The following is a 21,687-nucleotide window of genomic DNA, read 5'->3' on the forward strand; positions in this document are numbered from 1 at the left end:
CTAAACTCACAGAACAATGTACTTTCCCATGCAGTTATTGCAGCTTTTACAGTCTTCAGATTAGTCATCTTGTATTTACTTTAACTGCTTTGTTCAAATACTTGCAATACTGTTTCTGAATTGCCAGGCACAGCATAACTTTATGCAACCTCTTTTAGAGCACGTCATATCCAATCTAACCAGACCAGGCACTTCTCAGTGCATCTGTTTGTACCATTTCTGCTGTTCTGAACTGCAAAGCTGAGAAAGCAGATGAGAGTTCTCCAACAGCTGCTCTCGTTTTAAAGATCCAAGGAAAACAGTTCAGCACACTTCAGAAAGCCCACAGCTCCACAGTGCAGACTTTCCAAATCCCCTTCCCAAGTGACATGTATCAGCAACTCCAAGCTTTCCTAAAATCAGCTCAAGGCAAGATCAGGTTTTAGTCAAAATTAACTAAAACTCATGGAAGACCTCTTACCTTAAGTTGCATGGAAAGTTATGACAATGTAACACAAAAACCTGAATGCTTTTTTGGTTTAAATTTAGATTTAAGAAATAAGGCTGCCCAACTCTGAATATCCTGATGCTCAAGATCTACTTTATCTTATGCCTTCTCAGGCACATTTCTTACTCAGCATAAAAAACAAAAAACAAGAAACAAACAAAAAACCCCGCACACCTATTTCAGAACTTCATAACCGATTCTGGTGGCACCCTAAACAAGACAAAGGATTTGGACTCATATTTATATTGGTTTACAGTATTACTGGCTACTTGTTCATGGAGGATTTCGACTAATTCACTGGAACCTTAGGCGCAATGGCTGCGGTGTGCTCGCACATCCTCTCCCACTAACTCGGCTGTAGGGGGGGCACTTGGCTCCAGCAGGGGAAAGAGGTGGACAGATGAGAGGACAGTGCTCAATTTCTACAGGAAGCTTTACCAAAGCTTACCTGTGAAAGCCTGCCTGTCTCCAGGAACTCAGTGGTTTTAAATTTCAGTTCACTAGTTATATAACATTGGTCTTCTATGCCATTACTTCCGTTTGTTTTTATCATTAATTCTACCTGCATGCACCCCATACCCAGGCCAGCAATATGAAGTGAGAGCATATATGGTACTTGATAAGCATCTTTATCAAAAACTTTTTTTTCCTCCTTTCTTTGAGTGATAGGCATTTGCCATGAGAACTAACAGGAAGCAAACATTTAGACCCATCCTTTGCCTTTTGTTTGCTTCATTCATATACACAGCCCTTGCTGTCTCGTTTTTTAAATTGCTTCCTTTCACATTACCTGTTGTTCTTCCCCACTTCAGGCAGCACTGTCTATACACACCTCTATGTTGCTTTTCTTTTCTCCCCAACATACCATGTGTATGTCGTACAATACATTCTGATCATGAACACCACAGGCCATTCAATTTAACACTGTTCTGAACAATGCTAACTTTTGCTCTTAGATTGCAAAGATTAAAAAAATCCTCATTCCTAATTACTTTAGCCTTCTCCATGCTGCTGTGTGCATACAAATGCTTTATAGAAATGGTATTTGCTGAGCTACCCACTAACATAATGCTTTTTTTTTTTTTTTTTAATTTAATGCCTCTACAGTGGTTGCCACAATCATTGTGGTTACCAAACCCATTCCACCCACATTCACATTTCTAATTTTCATATCACTGTTCCATTTATTCTTAGCTTTGGCATCATAAAACAGATTTGGCAGAAAACAGGAAAAAGCCCACTGTAGTCTACTTTGAAGCCTGAAATAAAAACCCAATACTAACTTATTTTCAGTGTCCACTTTTTTCCAATTCCTTTCTTTAACAAAACACACACTATAGTTCTGCATTTGTTACAGCTGTTTCCAAGCTATTCACTGCTCTTCAACAAAAGAAACCTTGTTGTTTATCACATCATTTTTACTTAATCACAGCATAAGAACTTACAGAGCAAGTTCAAACCTCAGCTCACTGGAAATATATGCAATGTCCTGAAAAACATGTTCAACAATGGCATCATCAGGAAGCCTTTTAAACAGAGCAGTGTTAATAGGTGTAATTAAAACTGAATTACACAATTTTCCTCTCAACATTCCTGAGAGGACAATGTTTTCTTTCATACACTTCTATACATTGCTCTTACAAGTTTTGACACGCTAGCTTATTCAAACTCCAGAATTTGTGTGGGTGCGTGTGTACATGTATATGTGCATATGTATTCTTTCAATACAACAGGACCAAAAATTGAGTGGTTTAACTGTGCAGACTCTGTTACCAGTCTGCTAAATAATCTGCTACCTCTGCAGCTTCATGACTATAAAATAACCTTGTTGAAAAGGACATACCTTTAACTCAGATCTAAAAGTAAATGTCCTTCATCTATTCACAACACACAAATACAAGATTGCAACAAAACAGAAAGGTTTACTTTCAGTAAAATGGGGGGGGGGGGTAAACAGTTTGGAATATAACAACAGTTCACAACTGGCTTTTATTTAACAGTAGCTTAAAAACCAGTGTTGTTAGCTTAAGAGCACAGCTGTTTTAACAAAGACAATAGCTCTTTCAGGTCAAAATTTCTATTGATGCTTGTAAGTGCTGCACTCTCCTACTATTTGCTAAGTAAAATTCTGGCCCACAGCTAAGTACACAAAAAAGGTATTATTTAGCTGAACAAGAAAAAAAAAATCTATTTAACAGTTTAATTATCAACTTAGTCACAACTGCCTATCATAAGTAGCTTCTTCAGAAGGAAGCAGCAAAGGTTATTTCAATTCACTGCTCTGCTTGAGTTATTTTACAGAGTAAAATTCAAAAAAAAAAAAAGCATACAAAAGGGCTCTGCTTCATTTATCCCAAAATTTCTAGCTCGAGTTCTCCCTTCCCTCCAAACTAAAGTTAACTCAACAAGAGATTATTTTACAAGTCTCTATGAAAAGTGTCCTTAGACCTTATTAACACGCTCAACTCTCTCTTAGTGCACCTGCAGGGCTGCCTCAAAAGCTGCAGTTCAGCGGGGGGGGGGGGGGGGCGCGGGAAGGGAAGAAAACAACTTCAGATGTGCCTGCCATAACAGAAGCGGGGGAGCACCATTTAAACCTGAGGAAAAAAACATCCAGGAAGTAAGGCATATATGTTGAAGACTGCAACTTACACTTCTGAAGTAGGTCTCTGTTTGTAATAGACGGAGCACGAGCTATCACTGCTGAGGGGTCTGAGGACAGCACAAAGACACCGCATTTTGAGCGCGCCGTGGCAAAGCTTGGCTCAGTGGCCCCTGAACCGCAGCTTTTCCTTTCCTAGCGCCAAACTTCCCAGGCCAGCTCCTCGCTCGGGGACTGGGGCTCAGCGTATGACATCAGCCTGCGCGCCCGCAGGCTTGGGGACGCACACGCGTGGGGGAGGCACAAGGAGCTCTCTGACTCGAGCTGAGCTCCAGGCCACGCTCCGGTTACTTGGAACAACTGTAGGGTTGCAGTGCCACTGGGTTTATCCAGAGCGCTAGGTCAGGCAGGCAAGCACAGGGCATGCCTGGGACATGTTATTCAGCAGGATCTAGTGAAATTAGGGTTTGAACGAGACTTAGATTTTGATGATAAGTTTCCTCCAACAGAAAATTGGCTCAATATTTGTCATTTTGCAGAATAAAGAATAAGCAGACATGTATCAATTTAAGTTTTCTTTCAGAAATATTTTTCTTCCAGTTTGTTTGTTTAAACAACACCATGTTTAAGACAAAGTCAAAAAGCTTAAAACCTCTCTCTCCCCAAAATTACATATTTAATGTTGATTACATTAAGAATTAATACTGAAGGCCTATTCTCCCCATATTTTTTCAGAAGAATTCCGTATCAACTTATAGGTGAGGCTCTTTAAGCTTTTTTTTTTTTCTTTCTTTGATTATGCAATCCACTTTTCTATTCAACATGGAAAAAATCTTTTCACTTGTCATTTTAGACACAGACTCAGTACAGTTCCAGTCCCAGCCTCCTCCTCCTCTTTTCCTCTGCTGGAGTTTCCCCTTGCAATAAACTTTGTGGCTTGTGATCTTCTCCAGGTACATAACATCTCATGTTGCTGGGACTCCTTCCTCCTCTGCAATTATTTATTTCTGTACTTTGTATCCAACTGCTTTTTTTCAAATTGATTTGAGGGAAATTCTTTCTTTTACTTTCTTCTTTGCCTTAGGTTGCTTATCCTGCTGCTTCTTCTCTTACAAGACGGCAAACATATTTTTATGATCACAAGCACAGATGGCAACCAACGCTACTCTGCCTGGACACCGTGCCCTTGAGGCAGTGCTGCTCTGACCAGCTAGCAAAACTCTCTCCAAAAACACCACAATAAAAACAATCCTCTTACGCTTGCACTTGAACTAGAATTTTCAAGCAAAACTACAGGATATTAGAAATTCAAATTTCATATAAAGAAGCCAAATAGATGTAACTGCTATTGAATAAAGAAAATAGGGAGCATGTACATACAGTGGCACTACAGCCACTACGAGAGAAGGGAAACAAGGAGAACAAAGAGCCCGTGGTGGAAACACACACTGACCTCAGCAAGAGGCATCATCCAGCCATACCTGGCAAGCTCTGTCTTTAAGCTGTAATCAGTGGCTTAAGACACAATTAAGCACAATGCCAGACATCTACAAACCAAGGTGGCAGCCCAGAAAAAACATGCAGGTAAGAACAGTCAATGGAATCGTGTGCGCATACAAGTGAGAATGGCAGTCCAAACGTCAATGAATAACAGACTACAGAGGAGAAGCAGCAAAGCTGACCACAAGGCAAAAACAGTATCAACAGCACAGACTACAAAACCAGGAAAACAAAATTATGCAAATTACACAATGGCTCTTAAGCAGCTCCCAAGACAAAAAAAGGCCAAAAAAAGAAAAAACCCACCAATCTAATTTCAAGACTGTATAAGATCAGAAAACTGATGTCAAGTAGCAACTCTGATACACAGATAAAAGTTACAGTGCAACAACTGGAACCAAGTAAGAGGGTTTGCTCACAATGTTCCAAACTTAGTAGAAATGATGAAGCAGAAGATTTTTCTCGTTCTTGTCACAGGCAAACACCACCTCAGAAACATTTAGTCTGGCACCGGAATTCTCTTCAGGGCTGGATTAGGCTTTATTCCCATTTCTGCCTATTTACCTACATTCAAGGTCTCTTTACTGGTATTCTTTTCAATAGTTTGTTTTCAATACCTGTTTAACTTACGGAAATGAAAAATGTTTGTGGCTTTGCAGATTTGAGCCTGAAAGACCTCTCATTCATGAAGGAAAACAAAAGCTAACCCTTCCTCCCCAGCTTGTTCAATATATAGATACACCTTATATTTTATACTAATTGAATAAGACTCTTCTCATGTTGCAGTTATGTACAATCAAGAAGCAAACCCCAAAGAGGAGAAACAGGAAGCTAATCAGACTGGAATTCATACTGAATGGCATGAAAAGACAGTCACGTTCCCATTGAATGCTCCTTTTAAGTCTCCAGCCCTAACCCAAGAGCTACTATTTAGAACTGATGCTTGAAAAACCTTTCCAGAAAAATATGACTCTTTTAACATCAACAGTGTGTGCATATATAGAATGACATTTTAACAGATACTACAACACTAGTCAAAGTACATGCATGATAGTTGAGAAACTAACATAGTAAAAACTTCACAAGTACAATATTCCATTAAGCCACATGAACGTTCATAATTGTTTTGATGTTGCCATGTTCCAACTAGTTAAAGAAATCATATAATAAATGCTTTAAAATGGTAACCAATTTCCTTTAAGTTCTTTTCACTCAACAACAATAAAAATAGTAATAAAACTAGTGTATTATAGAATTTAAAAGAGGTAAAAAGTTTCTGAAGTCTCACCTAAAGCAATTATCCAGATTTTTGTTTCATTTTTGTTGATATAGTCCCCACCAAAACTGAGTGAATTTAATAAGCTGCAGGAAATACTAATTTTGTGATATCAGAAGCTGGCTTTTAAAATCATGTGCTAGGTCTTCTGTAGCAAGCATTTCCGAAGTACACTCTGTGCACTTCATAAATGGAACATGTTTACATAGAGTTAATGGCAAGAAATAACCTAATGATGCTGACAGTAAGAATTTCCTACATTTCTAAGAAAATCACTATAGACACTTTTTTTTCCTCCAAAGTACTACTGAATCAGCGTAACTGTCATGAATATGCTATTCAAATTGAAAAATTTGGCAAACGTATCTACTTCTCTGCTATATTTTTGTCGTTGTTGAAACACGTATGATGTTTTTGGTCCCTCTGTTAAAATTATACCACGAGAAACAGCGAATAAATCATGACACTTTCTTAAAAATGTTAACCTCTGAATTTGACAATTCCAAAAAATTCCAGTTCAATATTAATTGAATTTTAACTGCAGCATAATTGTTTCATTACTATTACAGCCACGACTATCCTCAAACCTCACAGTATTTTAACATTAAGGTTATGAGGAATGCTTTTACCAGGGGGCGGGGGCATTTCAACTAAGTATTTTCCTTCATGCTTTCAATCAGTTTGTTATTCCGCTTACCTTTAAACCCACATAATTAAAAAGTTTCTGGCATTCTATGAAAGAGGAAAAGTTTCAGAATTGTTTAAAGTCAGTTTCTAATTCCTTCATGGTAGCTTTTACAAGGAGAATTTCTGGTCGAGTCACTTGCTATGTACTGCAATGGCATTAAACAAAAATGAAAGATTTATAATATTGAAATAAGGGCAATTAAAAAAAAAAAGAGAATAGGGTTCATTTTTGCTGACCCATACATTCCAACAAAATGGCATTAAAATTCATCAGGACTCATCTCCCTTTGCACTGCCTCTTATGAACAATACGATTGTTTTGAACCTACTTCTGCATCCAAATTATTTAATTGCTCTGTGATACTTATATTGGCTCCATCAGGCTTTGGTATCAAGTTGACTTTACAGACCAGAAGTCTGTTCTTTTTTAGACAACATATGTCCAAAGCAGCACAAAAGGGAAGAAATGTTTCTCTTCTCCGTTTCCAAACAATTATCTTTTCTCCCCTGCATTTTAATCATTCTTTTGCAGACATGGCTGTTTCCTCTGTTTTCCAAAAGCTTTGAAACATAGGATAATCCTTTATAAGTATCTCCAAATATTCAGAAATACAGATGCTTACTTTTCTATCACCTCCTATTCCCCTTTTATAGATTAGATCCCAGACCTCTGCATGGAAAGAGCGTAAAGGCACAAACAGGATAAAAAATCTTAGCCTAAGAGTATTTAAAAAAAAATAAAAAGGCTTGGATCATCTAAATATTTCACCATTTACAGAGAATGGTATTTGAAGTAGGCCATTAGAAAGAAAACAAACACGAAGATTTCATTAGGGAGTTTTAAACATATTTTATCTTGTTTAATTTTCTTTTTTCATTGCCTTTGACAAAGAGCATCTTCTTCCTGTCTAAATGGCAATGGGAATACCAGTTTACTTTTTCAAAGGGGTGCGGGAGCAGAACTCTTATTAACAAAAAGTGATAGTTCATAGTATTTGATAGCTAGGTTTTTGGTTTATACTATTATGCATAAGAGTCACAATTAGGCCTCACAACATTACCGTTAAAATAAGATGCAAGTTCTTGGAAGAAGTTAAGGCTATATAGAAAACAAGTCAATTATGCTGCTCTTTGTGTAGGGAGAGTGAATACCACCTCTATTTTGGTTCTTCACAGCAAGACAAAAAGAAAAGGGAAGGGGAAAGAGGAAAGAACAGATATCCTCTGCTAGCATGTCCTGTCTGAGGTTCCAGAGAAGGTCATGGTTCTGTCCTGCACCGCAAGAAAGATAAACAGCACCAAACCCTGTAACAGCTGCTGCAGCATGTGCTCATCAGGAGTATATACAGGGAAATTTCCTGAAAGCAGGCTTCTTTTAATTAATTTCTGGCCTCAGCATTCCCCTCTTAATATGATATAGGGCATGCAACTTCTGTATGTATTCAAGGTCAGTCCTGAAGCTGAGCAGCCTCTGTCACATTAATTCAGCATCCTACCTCTTACAAACAGGAAATACTACTTCTGTAAATTTAAAAAGCTCATGTTACTTTCCTGTCGCGCAGGAAAGTAAAACTAAGGGTATACCATATACCAATGTTAAGTTAAGCATATGCATACAAATTTACTGGATTTTACAGGGCTAAGTTACAATTAAACAACTGCATAAAAAGGCTACCAGTAATTAAGTCAGTAACACTACAGCATCACAGACAAGTTTTTTTTTTTTAATCTGCACGTTCTTAAAATGAAGATAATTGCTACAGTTTGTTTTACAGGTTCAGAGTCCAGCATACATACTTTAAATGAGAAAATCCTTTTGCATAGTTGATAACACACTGCTAAAAGTGACAAGCTGGTCCTGACTGCATGGAAGGGCTTTGAAATTTGGGGGGGGGGGGGGTGTTTTTGTTTTTTTGAAACAAGCCCTACCATACGGAATGCTCGTCAGAAAAGACATCTGAGCTTTATAGCACAAGGGTATTTTATTCACTTTTCTTATATTAGATTTAAAAGACTACAAAGTAAACATACCTGTGTTCTGTGAGAACATTCACTGCTGATGGATGGTTGGCACAGTATGCAAGGTATAAGCTTTTCATTTGTGGCATCAAATTTAGAAAACATCCTCCAACCCTCTGCTGAGCTTCAGGCAACCTAAAAATGGAATAACAAGGAAGATGAAATTACAGTAATACCAAAAAGACAAAAATAAATAAAAGACTGGAAAAATAGGGTATGTTCTTAATGAGCAACTTCTACCCAGTTCATTTGATTCCCTCCCCCCCTTTAAATCAATGGATAAGATTTCTGTGGTCACTGATATGCAGACAACAGCTTTCTCTTCCATCTTTACAGTTTCAAGCTTGTGACTACCTGGATATGCCACCACAGTGTAGACAGAGTACAGCATATACCTCTGAGATGGCCATTTTGGCTGCCTTTTTTTTTTTAAAAAAAAAAAAAAAAAAAAAAAAAAAACACACTGGCAGTTAGTATGCTATTTAGGAGTACAATTTGATGTTTTCATCAATGTATCTATTGGTTAGAACAGTTATTATCCATTTTTATGCCATGCCAAATCTTATAAGCAATACTTTGGCACTTTAGACAAAACTGGATGGAATAGCAACAGGATTCTCTCTCTCCATCCTCCACCAATACAGGTATTCTTAAAGGATTCATGAAAAGATCTAAGTCACATACTGAGCTCTGGTTACATAAAAACAGGCTAGTTACAGTGCAACAACAGGGGTTTTTTTATGCCGTCGTCACTCACCTTCCCTTTTAAGGGCCATAAAGCACTTCCATATGGGCTTGTAACTAGATAAAGAGTGCTGCTTCACCACCATCAATACAGAAATACTGTCTTGCTCTAACAAATATAGATAAGATCTTTCTATCATTCATACTTTCCTCATTTTTCATGCTAGAATGTACCATGTTTGCTAAGCTCTGAAGGGAAATTTCACTTTGGAGTTTTAAAACCGATTTTATTCAGAAGAGTTTCTGTTTGGTACAAAATGGTACTTAAGAAACAGCAGTCTCAGTGACCTGTGCAAAAACAGAAGATTCAGCAAGTGAAAGCACATTTAGAAGAAAAGGTTACTTTCACACAATCTTGGTGAATCTAATCAGCTTTGACTAGAGTCAAAAGGATATACATGCATTTTTTTTCATGTACCTGTAGGGAGGAGAAGAGAGCAAAAGAGAGAATATGAGTATACACGCTACGTTTTTCCATAGCTTTTAGCAGAAACTGACTTTGAGAAGTCATCTCAAATTGCCATAAGAAAACATCTGGTGTACAAACGTATGAAGCCAGCTGTGTGACACCAGCTTCGAAGTGGTACAACTGGTAGAAAGTAAAAGTTCAAATTCTGATTATGCATGTGTATAAGCAACTACAAAACAAAAAGACCCACAATTCTTCTAACCTTATTCCTAATATCTCCTTAATCTGCATACTTCATATGCAGAAGCAGGGGAGGAAACATTTTTTTAAAAAAATATAAAGTGATCTTTAAGTTAAATACAAACTAATAGAAGTTGGGAAGAAATATATAGTCTGACTAGCCATGTTTTCTTTACTGCTATCACATCACCATTCTCAGAACTATCCATGAAAGTATCCATACTAGATTACCTCTCCTCTGTGAGAAAGGATAAACTGGACCAACAATTCTTCAATATCATAAAGGGGCTCAAAGTGATGAAACCCTATACTTTCTAAAAAAAAAAAAAAAAAAAAAAAAAAAAAAAAAAAAAAAAAAAAAAAAAAAAAAAAAAAAAAGTCCCCTAATAGAAGACTAAGATTACATGGCTAGTAGCCGATTTTCCCCACAATGTAAGTTAACCTGAAGATGGGACAATTTTCAGCACTCATAGTTCTCACAGGCCTCATAGACCATAACAAACAAAACAGCCACCTTTCCAGGACACATGTTCCTCTAGGCAGGGAATATCCTGATCCCAGTCAAATAGTGTTCTCATCCCACTCTCTGGGTTTGTTCACAGGAGTTAAAATTCAAAGTTCATCCCAAATAACATTCCCCAAAAATTCAGAACAACAACGTCTGTTTCCTATTAAACTGTTCACTCCCCTGCTCCATTTCCCAGGGCATGGGAAGACCTACCCAATACGAACAGTCAAAATGACTGTATGAGCATGCAGAATATGAGAGGCAGGAGAAGTATGTTTCCTTATTTGAAAGCAGCATTCATTATAGATATCTAGAATATGACGACTGCCTACCTAGTTAGCAATGTCAGATACACTCTGGTCACATTTTCAAAGTTCCTTGCTTTAAAGGCTAGAGCCCGTATTTTATTGATCCATATCTTTATTTGTTTTAAAAAAGAAGTTTAAAATCTGAAATCAACAGAGTGGCCTCCTTTGCAAGCATTTAGTGAAAAATAGGGACATTCCTCAACATACAGAGGAAATGCTATTCTTATAGTTTTCCTAGCAGTATTTCCTGTCCAGCAGCTAGTCCCCTTCAATACATCTAAGCATGAGCTAATAATATATTCTTCAAGTAACAGATACAGCAGAAATCTCAAACCTTGAAGACATACTCAGGGCATATAACTCAATGCTAAATAGTAAGAGGGCCCCAGAAACTGCTGCTGAAAATAGTTAATTGTCTTTTCATACTGTAGTGCCTGGGGGGGAAAAAAAAATGAATGATGGTTGTTCATATCAGCTGTCTGCTTCTCCTCAGACTGCTGTTCTTTTAGCAGAATGAAAGACCGATATTATTCTTTTGTACATGCATAATAACTATATACTACATAGTCTTTGCTGAATTAAAATTATTAATAGACTTCAGGAGGGGGTAGCAACTCATCACCTTTGACTTTTCTAATCCCTGCATTACTCACAAGTATTCTACTATTTTACAGGAACAATTACTAAATTATCTACATCTCCTTAGCTGTCTAAGGAAACAACAGTTTAATACCTAGCAGCAGATTATATAAAGCTGTTGGCAATTAATGTGTTCAAATTCAATAGAGAGCATAGCTATTTTATAGTTTATTCTGAAGCTGACATTCCAACAATATTCTCATATTTGATACTGTAATTAAAAAGGAATCACAAGTATTAAAATTCTTGATATAGTCACTGGATATACACAAACTGGTTTAGAAAAGACATTTACCGCTGCTTGCAAATTTAGTTACAAGTGACAATATATCGATCATGCATAGCACATTTTAGAGTTCTTCCAGAGTTTTAAAGTACTTTAGTTTTCATCATATAACCAAGACCAATAAATATTTTCTCCCTCATCCTCAAGATATATATATTACATATATGTTATGTTAAGAAAGGTGAAGTGTAATGTCAGGTACAAAAAGGGCAAAGAAGTATTTAAATTTCATTCACAGTACTAGAGAATCATAACAGAGCCTTGGCTGTTGTACATATCACATGCTAAAGACCACATCATAAGACAACATCTAAATTACTAGCCGGTTATTCATTTTTGCAACTATATCCGATAACAATCAGTTCTATTATTCCAGACTTAAAATGGGTCCCCACTGCATGATAATTTGAGAGGGAGAAAGGAAGGATGAACTAGCTTGCTGTTCAGTCACACTTACTGTAAGATTCTGATCAGCACCACTGATCACAACTAGACTAAAGCTAGACTGGCAACACAGAGAAATAATTAGTTGTTCTGTAATGTCACTATATCCTGCGTATTCTGTAGAAATTTGCCCTGGCTTTACTGTGAAGTCAGCGGACAGTATACTACTCTGGTAAAGGCTGTGGAAATTGATGAATCCAGACAAACTAAAACACAGACTAGTGAAGTCAATTAAAAAATATATATATATATAGTATGCTATCTCCAAGTTTTCTTTTTGCAAGGTAAAGATCAGAGGTTCCTAAATTTCACTTGACAGATAAAGTGTGTCACGCAGCAACGTATGTACCTACATACAGCTGCACATCAGAGAGAGGAATCACTCAGCTATCTGGGTAGCAGCCTCTGTTCTTCTCTCTCCTCCAGAATAAGACAAACAGAAGAATTCCCACCACCACCACTTCACCCTCTTCAAAGGGGCTTGAGCATCAACAATAATACATTCACTACATTGGAGAAAACTCAGTACAGAGACTGTCCTGAACTTAAATTTGGCAGGAGAAAAGATCCTGGACAAGAAAAGGACTCAAAAAGTAATTAAGGGACAGTTACAACTAATAGCTTTGAGGGATGCAGTTTGCAAAGAAACAAAAAATTAGATCAGATCTCCTGAGGCTTCACAATTCACAGGATTACTTCATAACTTTCTGAGCTACTGCTTTCACAAAAGGAGGATCTATTCCACTTATTTACAAGCCATCCAGAAATTTTTAAAGGTTCTCTTCATAATCATCCCTTTCACTGTCTATTATCTGCCTTCCTGTCAGGTATCAGTTAATCTGCATATTTATTTCAGGCAATCTGCGCACACTGTGTTCAAATTCACATAACATTGATAGCCTTACTTCTTTTGAGTCACACTAACCAAGTTAAGTTTCTTATGCGCTTATGCACAGAACGAGAGAGAGAAACACAAGCAAAGTTGCTGTGAATGCAAAAGTGGGGACATGAGGCGAATACCCAGCAAAACCTAGTTATGTCTGTTATGGAGCAGGAAGACGCATCTATTCTACTATCTAAAAGAGTCACCGAGCATCTTATCTTCAACTAGCTACACAGGAGACTAAACCTAAGCAGTCCAGGCAATCTGGTGCCATGGCGCCCTTATTGAAAAGTATGGCCACAGACTGACCATCTCTATTCAACAGCTCTCATTCGCCTGGGAAGTAGGAGATTCCAGTTCAAACTCCTGTTACAAAAATATCCAAAACTTCCACAGCACAGATTACTTAGATCAGCTCAGAGATCACTTAACAAACACTAACTTTGTTCACTCGGACACTCCTGTGCTGCGTGAGCAACAGCAGAACTGAGATTTGGCACTGGATCATAGATCCAGGAAGAGATCCAGAGCACTGGACCACTTTCTGCCTTCAAGAGACTGGAGCACTTTTGCTCTGTTTTAAAATCAGAAATCATGCTCTCTTTTGGAACTGAAGAATCCCACAAATGTATTCGTGCCTTGTCAAGTTACGGTTCTTTTCCATTCATCAAACAGGAAGTGCATTTGAAGCTGATCAGCAAAGAAAGCGCTTTTGAGGTGGATCAGTCAAAAGAGTCTCACTTATCTCTAGTTAGACTTGTTTCATACACTACCTTGGTTATATCTTTTCTTCTGTTACCTGTCAAAGGCAAGAGTAACCCCAAAGGAATCTGTCTGATGGTTGCTAGCATCCAGGCAGCCAGGGAAGAAATGTTCCCAGGACTATGACAGATGGAGGACTGCACAGGAGCACCACAGTTATACTGCAGTAGAGGCTGACGTGGACAAGTTCAAATAAGACAATCCTTTAGCAACGCACCAAAAGTTTTAATTCAAACCACCTCCTCCTACTTCTCCCCCTGCCAAACTCAAACCAAAATGAAAACCATACAAAGTAACCCCTTCTCCAGATCCCCCAAATGCACCAAAAAACCTCACCAGAGCATAAACATGTTCTGAAATAAACTGATTTTTTACAAACATGAGGATTAAATAAGCCAATGTGGTCAGGTAAAGAGAGAAAGAGTACCAGAAAGTTTTTGTCACTGAAGCACAATGATCTGTTAAGATGAAACTCCGAAGACAGAAAGTGACCTGAGTGGGATGTGGAAGTTAAACAATATTCAACTCACTGACACACACAAAAAACAAGAGTATGTCAAGCTATTTAGGCTGGCAACACTACAACTGGCAGAATGTCTGCATTTGGTCACTCTGACACGTGAAGTGAGAAAAAACACTACATCGGATGCTGCAATATCAAGTGCCTGAATGATGGAACTATAAGCTATCTGCCAAAACCAAAATAAAACGATAAATCTATTTTCAGCCTGGAAGCTACTCTGAGTTTACAAACAGGTTCACCAGCCAAAACAACATGGCAAACTGACAAATCAAGGCAGCAGAGCAAGCTTTCTTCTACATGATGGGAATTATGATGGATTAGATTCAGAACAGCAGAATGTTGGACACTCAAGTCACTATGCTATGATGAAAATTAAACTGAAAATACAACTTGGCATAACCAACATATTTACCAGAAGAAAGTAATGCAAAACATTTGCAGTCTTCAGTAACTCTGAGGCATCACTTCCTCTGCCCACCTACTAGCATCCATTATGTTCCCAATGTATTACACAGCAACATTTCACTTACCAGGAAGAAATAATAAAGGACATTACGAGAAGGTGCTCTACTACAGTTTAATGTAGCTTTAAACTCAGGCTTATTTAGAATTTTTTGCATGATTTAAGGTATCATATTAATCTACACATCAAGTTAAAACAAATATTAATGCAAGATTTGAACAGATTGAACAGATTTCCTTGTTTAAAGAAATGTGGTCCTCCACTCTTGTTTTTAAGTAGACCTTAATCAAAACAGTGTTAACCTTAATCAAAACAGTGTTAAAAGATAACAGCCTGGTTAAGCAAGGTACTCCATTTCTCCAACTTCTTTCTGATTCACAGAAACAATGTAACAGTAACAAGAGAATGAGACAACAGAAGGTGAAATGACAAGAAAAGAAAGCAAACATTTAAGTGAGTGAAGTAACCCATTCTCAGGTGTTTATACACTTAACTAATCAAGTCCTAAATTTAACTTGCCAGCAAGTAGAATACACTTTTTCAGAAACAGTGCAGAAGAAATGCCATTTCAGGAACACTTCCATTCCACCACTAAAGAGCCATCTAAACTACCCAGTCCTCCTCTCCATCCGCTCTTGTGTAAGTTGTATAGAAACAGAACAGAGAGAACCTGGATGGGAGGGGAAAGAGGGACCGAAAATTCAGCAATATACCCAGATATATGCTACTGTCCAGAACAGATGCAGCTTATACTTGATCACCACAAAGATTCCTCTTAACATGGAGGGGCTTGGGGGATAAGAGAGTCGAGTCAAAACAAAACATACGGAGCTGATCTAGAAAGACCACTACTGCCAGAATGGTATTTTCAACTCCATCCAAGACACCCATCACTCCGCCAAGTGCTCCCAGTAGTTCCCCTGCACAGACTGAAACTTGTCTAAGCCACCAGTAGCAGTTCAAATGACTAATTTAGCAGAAAACCAGTAAATTTGGATTAGCAAGCTGAATTAGCTCACCATGTAGTCAGGCAAGACCAGAACATATACAAAGAAAAAGGACACAACTGAGGTGAGAAATAGGAACTCTACTTTCAGTGGAGTTTCAGCAGTAGAAAACTGATAGCACAATTCAGTTGTGATATGTTCACCTTCACCTTCTTACTTGCACCTCAGAGTACAGAGTACAAGTTGAAATGATTGCTGGATATTTTTCTACCAGAGCTATGTAAGGAAGAGAGGTGATTTTTTTTTTTTCCTCCTTCAAACGTTTTCTTCCCCCCTCTTCTTTCTGTGCTTTATGTTGTTTATATAGTTCAGTACAGGCACGGGGACTAATTTTCATTTAGACTGTTCTTTTGGTCTATCCTATATGCCTCTCCCAGCACATGTCGAAGACCAGAGACAGAAAAATACCTAAGCACAAGCTTTCTCACAGAGTCCTCCAAGTCTACATACACTGTACTATCACCATGCAAGTTTCCTTCAGTCTTTTTCTTACTCTTTTAATAGAAGTAGACGTAAAATTCATGCCTCCAAAAGGAAAGTCCTGCTTCCTTTACAACTTCTCCCCTGGTAGGTAACTGCATCATGGCATTCTGTAAACTATTTCCAAACTATTTGAAATTACTACCTCTGCCATTTTATCCTAGGGTCAATATCTACCTGAGCAAGCAATGAGTGCATTATCCAAACATCTACTGCTTTACTGCTGCAACAACTATATTTAAAATGAAGAAAACAAAAATATTTTATCTCAAACATTAACACACACAACAAGCAAAATAACGGTAAAATATTTGCTCAATAGAATTCTACGGTATCATGTATATATAGTACTTACTTGGTACATTCTTCTAAAGACTGTACAAGCATTTGCTGGAAAGAACTTATTTCTTCCAGGTTTCCCATTAAGTATGAAGTGTTTGCTGAGTTTAACCTGGAGCCAAGATAAATAAAAGGTTTACAGGTTTACAGTTATTGACTAACTGTGCTTTAATAAAACCAACCTTAAAATAAAACACTTTCTTGTATCAAGAACCAGGACCAGCCTGTCCTGATCAGCAAACAAACAGAATAAAAGCAAGCCCTGCCCCAAGGATCTTACAGTCCACAGATGAAAATGCACATTAACATTGAAATTGAAGTTTTGACCATACAACCTCTTCCCAATACATACGAGATCTTAAGTCTATTATTTAAAAAAAAATAAAATAAAAAAAAAAACACATAAACTCACATACTTTTCACTGGCTTGTAATGGTCGCAGGTAGTTTGAAAGCATTGTCTGTAGCTCCTTAGCATATTCATTTTCTGTTTCTAAAATATTTTGTAGCACCTGAAATAAATGACAGCTGCTAATTCAAAATGTTAAAATCAATACTAGTTGTAAAACATAGTAAGATGTTCTTAGCACTTTGAAAATATTAAAAACACACACCAGTAACAAACCATTAAGTACTGAATCAACAAAACCTGGGGGGAAACATGACAGGACTATTCTTTAGCCGTATACCAGAAAAAGAGAAGCGCTAAGCTAACAGGAGTTTCACTTTCCTTAACAAAAACACTTCCTGTAAAATTTGGGAGCTCTACAGTGTTCTTCCAGACCTAAGAGTAATTATTCCCCCTGTATACTTCAAAACAATCAAAGATCATCAAAGTTTGGTAAAGCACGTTACAAGTTGTAAGAGAAATGAACAACCAGTGTTATTTTCTCAGTCTCAATTACAACCTGCAATGTCTAATCTTGTTAGGGAAGTGTTTACTTTTTCCACACACTTTATTCTATCTGGAAGGTCTGAATAGCAAATAGATTTTATAAATATCAAATAGATTTTATAAATATCAAATAGATTTTATAAATATCAAATAATCGTCAACTTTACTTAGCAACATGATTAGCTTCAGTGCATTCTTTTTAAATGGGGACGTGTAAGCTTTGACCAAAAGTGCAATAGTATAAACTATGTTAAAAAAAATTCCAACAGACTCTAGCCTAAAACCAGTAATTTGTAAAATATGGCACACACTTTTTTTTTGTTTGCATATAAATCAAGCAACTTGGAATATCCTGAAATACGTACGACAGGCATTTTACTGGGCCATCTCCAAGGAGCCTGCTTCAGGATATCCTCAAATGTATTCAGATCAAATTCTACTAGGCTTTTAGTAGAGGGCCTACTAGCTGCTCCAAAAAGTTCATGATTTAGCAGAAGAACACAGTTACGCTTCAAAATTCTTGCAATTCACTGCTTATAAGTCACAACGCAAATATTCCCTTTTTGCTATACACCATATTTGTCAAATCTACATTAATATCTTATTTCAGCATTTATAGTGAGGACTGCATTAAGTGCATTATTCACTGTTGTAGTCCATACTTTTTTTAAGGAGATAAAAAAGCCATTCATTCCTAAATGCAAACCTGATGAAATAACTTTAAATAGTTCAGTATGTCAATGGAGAATTCACTGTTCATTGGTGTCACTGATTCTGCTTATTCCTTGAATGGTTCTATTCATTTGGAGAAAGAGAGACCACTTTTGAGTTCATTCTTTTGTTGGAAATCTGAATCCTGAGCCAAAGATTAAAATGTCTCCATTCTCTGCTAAACACTGACAGAAGAACGTCAGAGAAAGTCATAGCTATTAATTAGGAAACTGCAACATACAGTACAACATGGGTGCACAAATTCTAAAAAGAAATCAGCTAAGAACTTTTACTACTTAGACTAACAAAAAAATTAAATTTCTGTTGATCACAGAAATAGAATCCATGTTCTCACATACATATAAAACAAAACAAAAGTCAATTATTAAAATAGAAATTATTGATATAAGTATTTAGCAGCCACAAGGTTCAGGACTAAGTGCAAGACCAATCTTTTCTAATATGGTCTTCCCCACAAAATCTCCCATCCCAAAGTTGTTACACAGCCATTAGCAGGAAAAAGGAGACTGAGACCCAAGGACAAAAATGCAGTGTCTTGATGAAGCGCTGAACAATATCAGAAGACATTCCAAGATAAAATTGACAAATTTAGTAGAGATCTTGAAGAGCTGTACCACTGCTGCATTTTCTCAGAGTATTTTCCATTCTTTGATATAGCAGCTGTCTGAAAAAGCTCAAAATGAAACAAATTTCGTGTTTGACACTGCTCAGTTATTTTCCTGTGCTTGCTAGGATTTTTATTTGAGGGTTTTCTTCAGAATATAGGGAAGAAGCAATTGGAGCAAATGATTTGAAAGAGGAAAAAGCCAGTAAAGTTTAAAAATTACAAGCAGCAACCTGGTAAATGACAAGAGAAACAAAAACAAATACAGCAGTAAATAAAACTATGTTACAAAACCTACACGAGCTACTAAATTCACTTATACTGCTTTACATTACTGTAGAAGTTCCCAGTGTTATGCACTGCTTTAGACACGCACATACTTTTAAATAGTTTTCAGAATACATTAATTTTTTTTCCCTTCTATACAAGCACAGTTTCCATTGCATACAACATTATTTTACTTTCAATATCTTTCAAAAAGGACTAGTCCTGCTTAAGTAGCTTTAAAATGTCAGTTTTGTGAATCCTTGCATCCTTCCAGCAGGATTTACCACAAAGAAGCTGTCAGGTTAATATGCTTGGACTGTGCTTTGAAGAGATAGGTGCTCTGTACCGTAACTCAGTATTTTGGCACCAAAACACCCTTACATTCCTCATCTCCACATCTCCCCACATGCTCTAATAATCACCTTTTTTCCCTTTGCTGCTTTCTGCATGTTCTGGCTGCTGCAAGATCCCATGAGACCTCGAAGACCTTGTTTCCAAAACTCCACCACAACATTTGCACAGATAAGACCGGGTACCAAAAGAGCAGCATTGAAATGGCAGCTTTTACAATCCATAACACTGATGAATAGCACAGAAAACTGAGCTCATACAGCACAAGCTCTCTCAGTCACAAGGCATGGAAAAATTAAGCATAGATAACAGTTCTGTTGCACAAAACCCCAGTAACCTCCCTAAGGCAAAAACAACCACCCAAAAATGAATTTAAATGACCTACATGAAACAGATCACCTTCCAAACCAGGGCGGGGGGGCGGGCAAGACATTTAACAGCTACACTTGGACGTGATCCTGTAGCACATTCCCTTTTTATTCAAGCAGCATAGCACTCAACTAAAATGCCCCATGCTTAAGCAAATAATGATCAATGTCTAATTTTTCTGGATCATGAGAACCAGAGAGACCTGCCACACAGGTATTCCATAACTTAAGGGTTCTCAAAAACTGTTACAAATACCTCATCCAACTTCAAAAGTGTGGCCTCAAAAGCAGCATCACTTCTCAAATGCTTAAGTGAAAAAAGAAGTCATGCTATGGAGTATGGAGTACCTTTTCCTTACCTTCTTTTTAAAACACTTATTTAATCCTCAGATAATTGTCTTATAAGCTGAATTAATAATTTTCTTTCAGACACATTAAGTGTTAAATTCTCCAGTGGTGACCAAGTAAAAATAAAATACAAAGAATAAAGAATAAAGCCTGCTCTGTCCTCAGGGAACGACCTTCAGTAATATGCCCACTTCTTCAGTAACAGGTTACTAAATTACTTTTAAATGAAAAACGTTTCGTGCTCCATCATGAGTCTGGTTCATATTATATAGTACTTTAGACTCTCACCATTTCATGGAGGACAAGACCTCACAGCACAGCCTCTCTCTCATAGCTTGCGTTCCCCAGCCAGACAAGATGCAAGCATAAACTGAGTTTGCCTCATAGCCTCAACAACACCTCATTCAAGGTGCAGCTAATAAAGCACACGTTGAGATCAGAATGTATGTGATCTGTGTTATTAACTTCAGATGGAGCTCTGTGAATCCATAAAAATAAAGAACATATTTACAAAGGACTGAGGAACAGAGGAAAGCAGAGTACCAGTGGTGAAAGCAGCCTCATCTTAATACTATGCACCTTTCCATTAGCCTATCCCAGTTATTTTCCCAGCAGGGGAGATTAGCGAAGCCTCTCCTACCACATTTTGAACTTGCGCTGAACTGCCCTTTGATTCCTTTCCTCTGCCCCACACACCCAAGGGCACTGCCCGCACTGCAAATCCTCCTCTAGGAAAGGTGCGACAACCAGGAGGTTTACAGGCTCTCAACACTCACCAGTACAGGGGAAGATAGTCACAACTAAAAAGTACCAAGGAGTCCTAGAGTGCCAGTCTCGCAACACCACTAGTTGTCAAGAGAGCCTTTAATACAGATTTTAACACTTGCTTTTTAATTCAGGATACATTCTTTAATCAGGAGCTATTCTGTTTTTACATTAGATTTGGCTCAATTTTGTAATCAATGCAGAGTAACGATAATTTCTAGCATAAGGAAACTCCATACCTATGAGAATGATCCCATAAAAAAGCAAGAGTTGCAGCTTACATAGAAAGAAGGAACATAAATTACACTTATCATTTAAATTGTTTGCTGTTTTTCTTATCTATATGTAAAATCATTACATACGTAATAACTATTGAAAAATAATTACTTTATAAAGTTGTACTGCCATAGCAAGCACTCCGTATTTTTCAAGAAAAAGTAGATGCCAATTATCCTAATTTAGATTTTAAGCTGAGCAATAAAGTCTTGCCTGTCTGGAAAAGTGCATGCATGCTACAGAAGAGAGAGTGCAAGTGCGAGTGCGTCTCCCTATACACACACACACACACACACACACACACACACACACACATATACATATATACATATACACACACACATACATATATACATATACACACACACAAATAAAAATCAGGAGGTGCATGTTATACTGTGGAAAACCATGAAAAAAAGACAAGCATCCAATGCAGACAGTTTTAAGAACAGCAGTCTAGGGCCAGCTCTCCAATT

At 37.4% G+C, this 21,687-nt stretch overlaps 1 protein-coding gene across 6 annotated transcripts in view; it reads right to left on the reverse strand.

Moving 5' to 3' along the window:
* The window catches only part of ARHGEF7 (Rho guanine nucleotide exchange factor 7), a 128,829-nt gene that overhangs the window by 36,570 nt on the left and 70,572 nt on the right, over window positions 1-21,687 (reverse strand). For all 6 annotated transcript variants that reach the window (XM_064503906.1, XM_064503908.1, XM_064503916.1 and 3 more), the window contains 3 exons: window positions 17,023-17,117; window positions 16,623-16,718; window positions 8,584-8,706 (listed from right to left, as the gene is read on the reverse strand). In XM_064503906.1, the coding sequence (XP_064359976.1) occupies window positions 8,584-8,706; window positions 16,623-16,718; window positions 17,023-17,117 (314 nt within the window). The remainder of the gene's footprint in view (window positions 1-8,583; window positions 8,707-16,622; window positions 16,719-17,022; window positions 17,118-21,687) is intronic.

The sequence above is a fragment of the Dromaius novaehollandiae genome, chromosome 1, assembly GCF_036370855.1.
Source record: "Dromaius novaehollandiae isolate bDroNov1 chromosome 1, bDroNov1.hap1, whole genome shotgun sequence".
Classification (NCBI taxonomy): Eukaryota; Metazoa; Chordata; class Aves; order Casuariiformes; family Dromaiidae; genus Dromaius; species Dromaius novaehollandiae.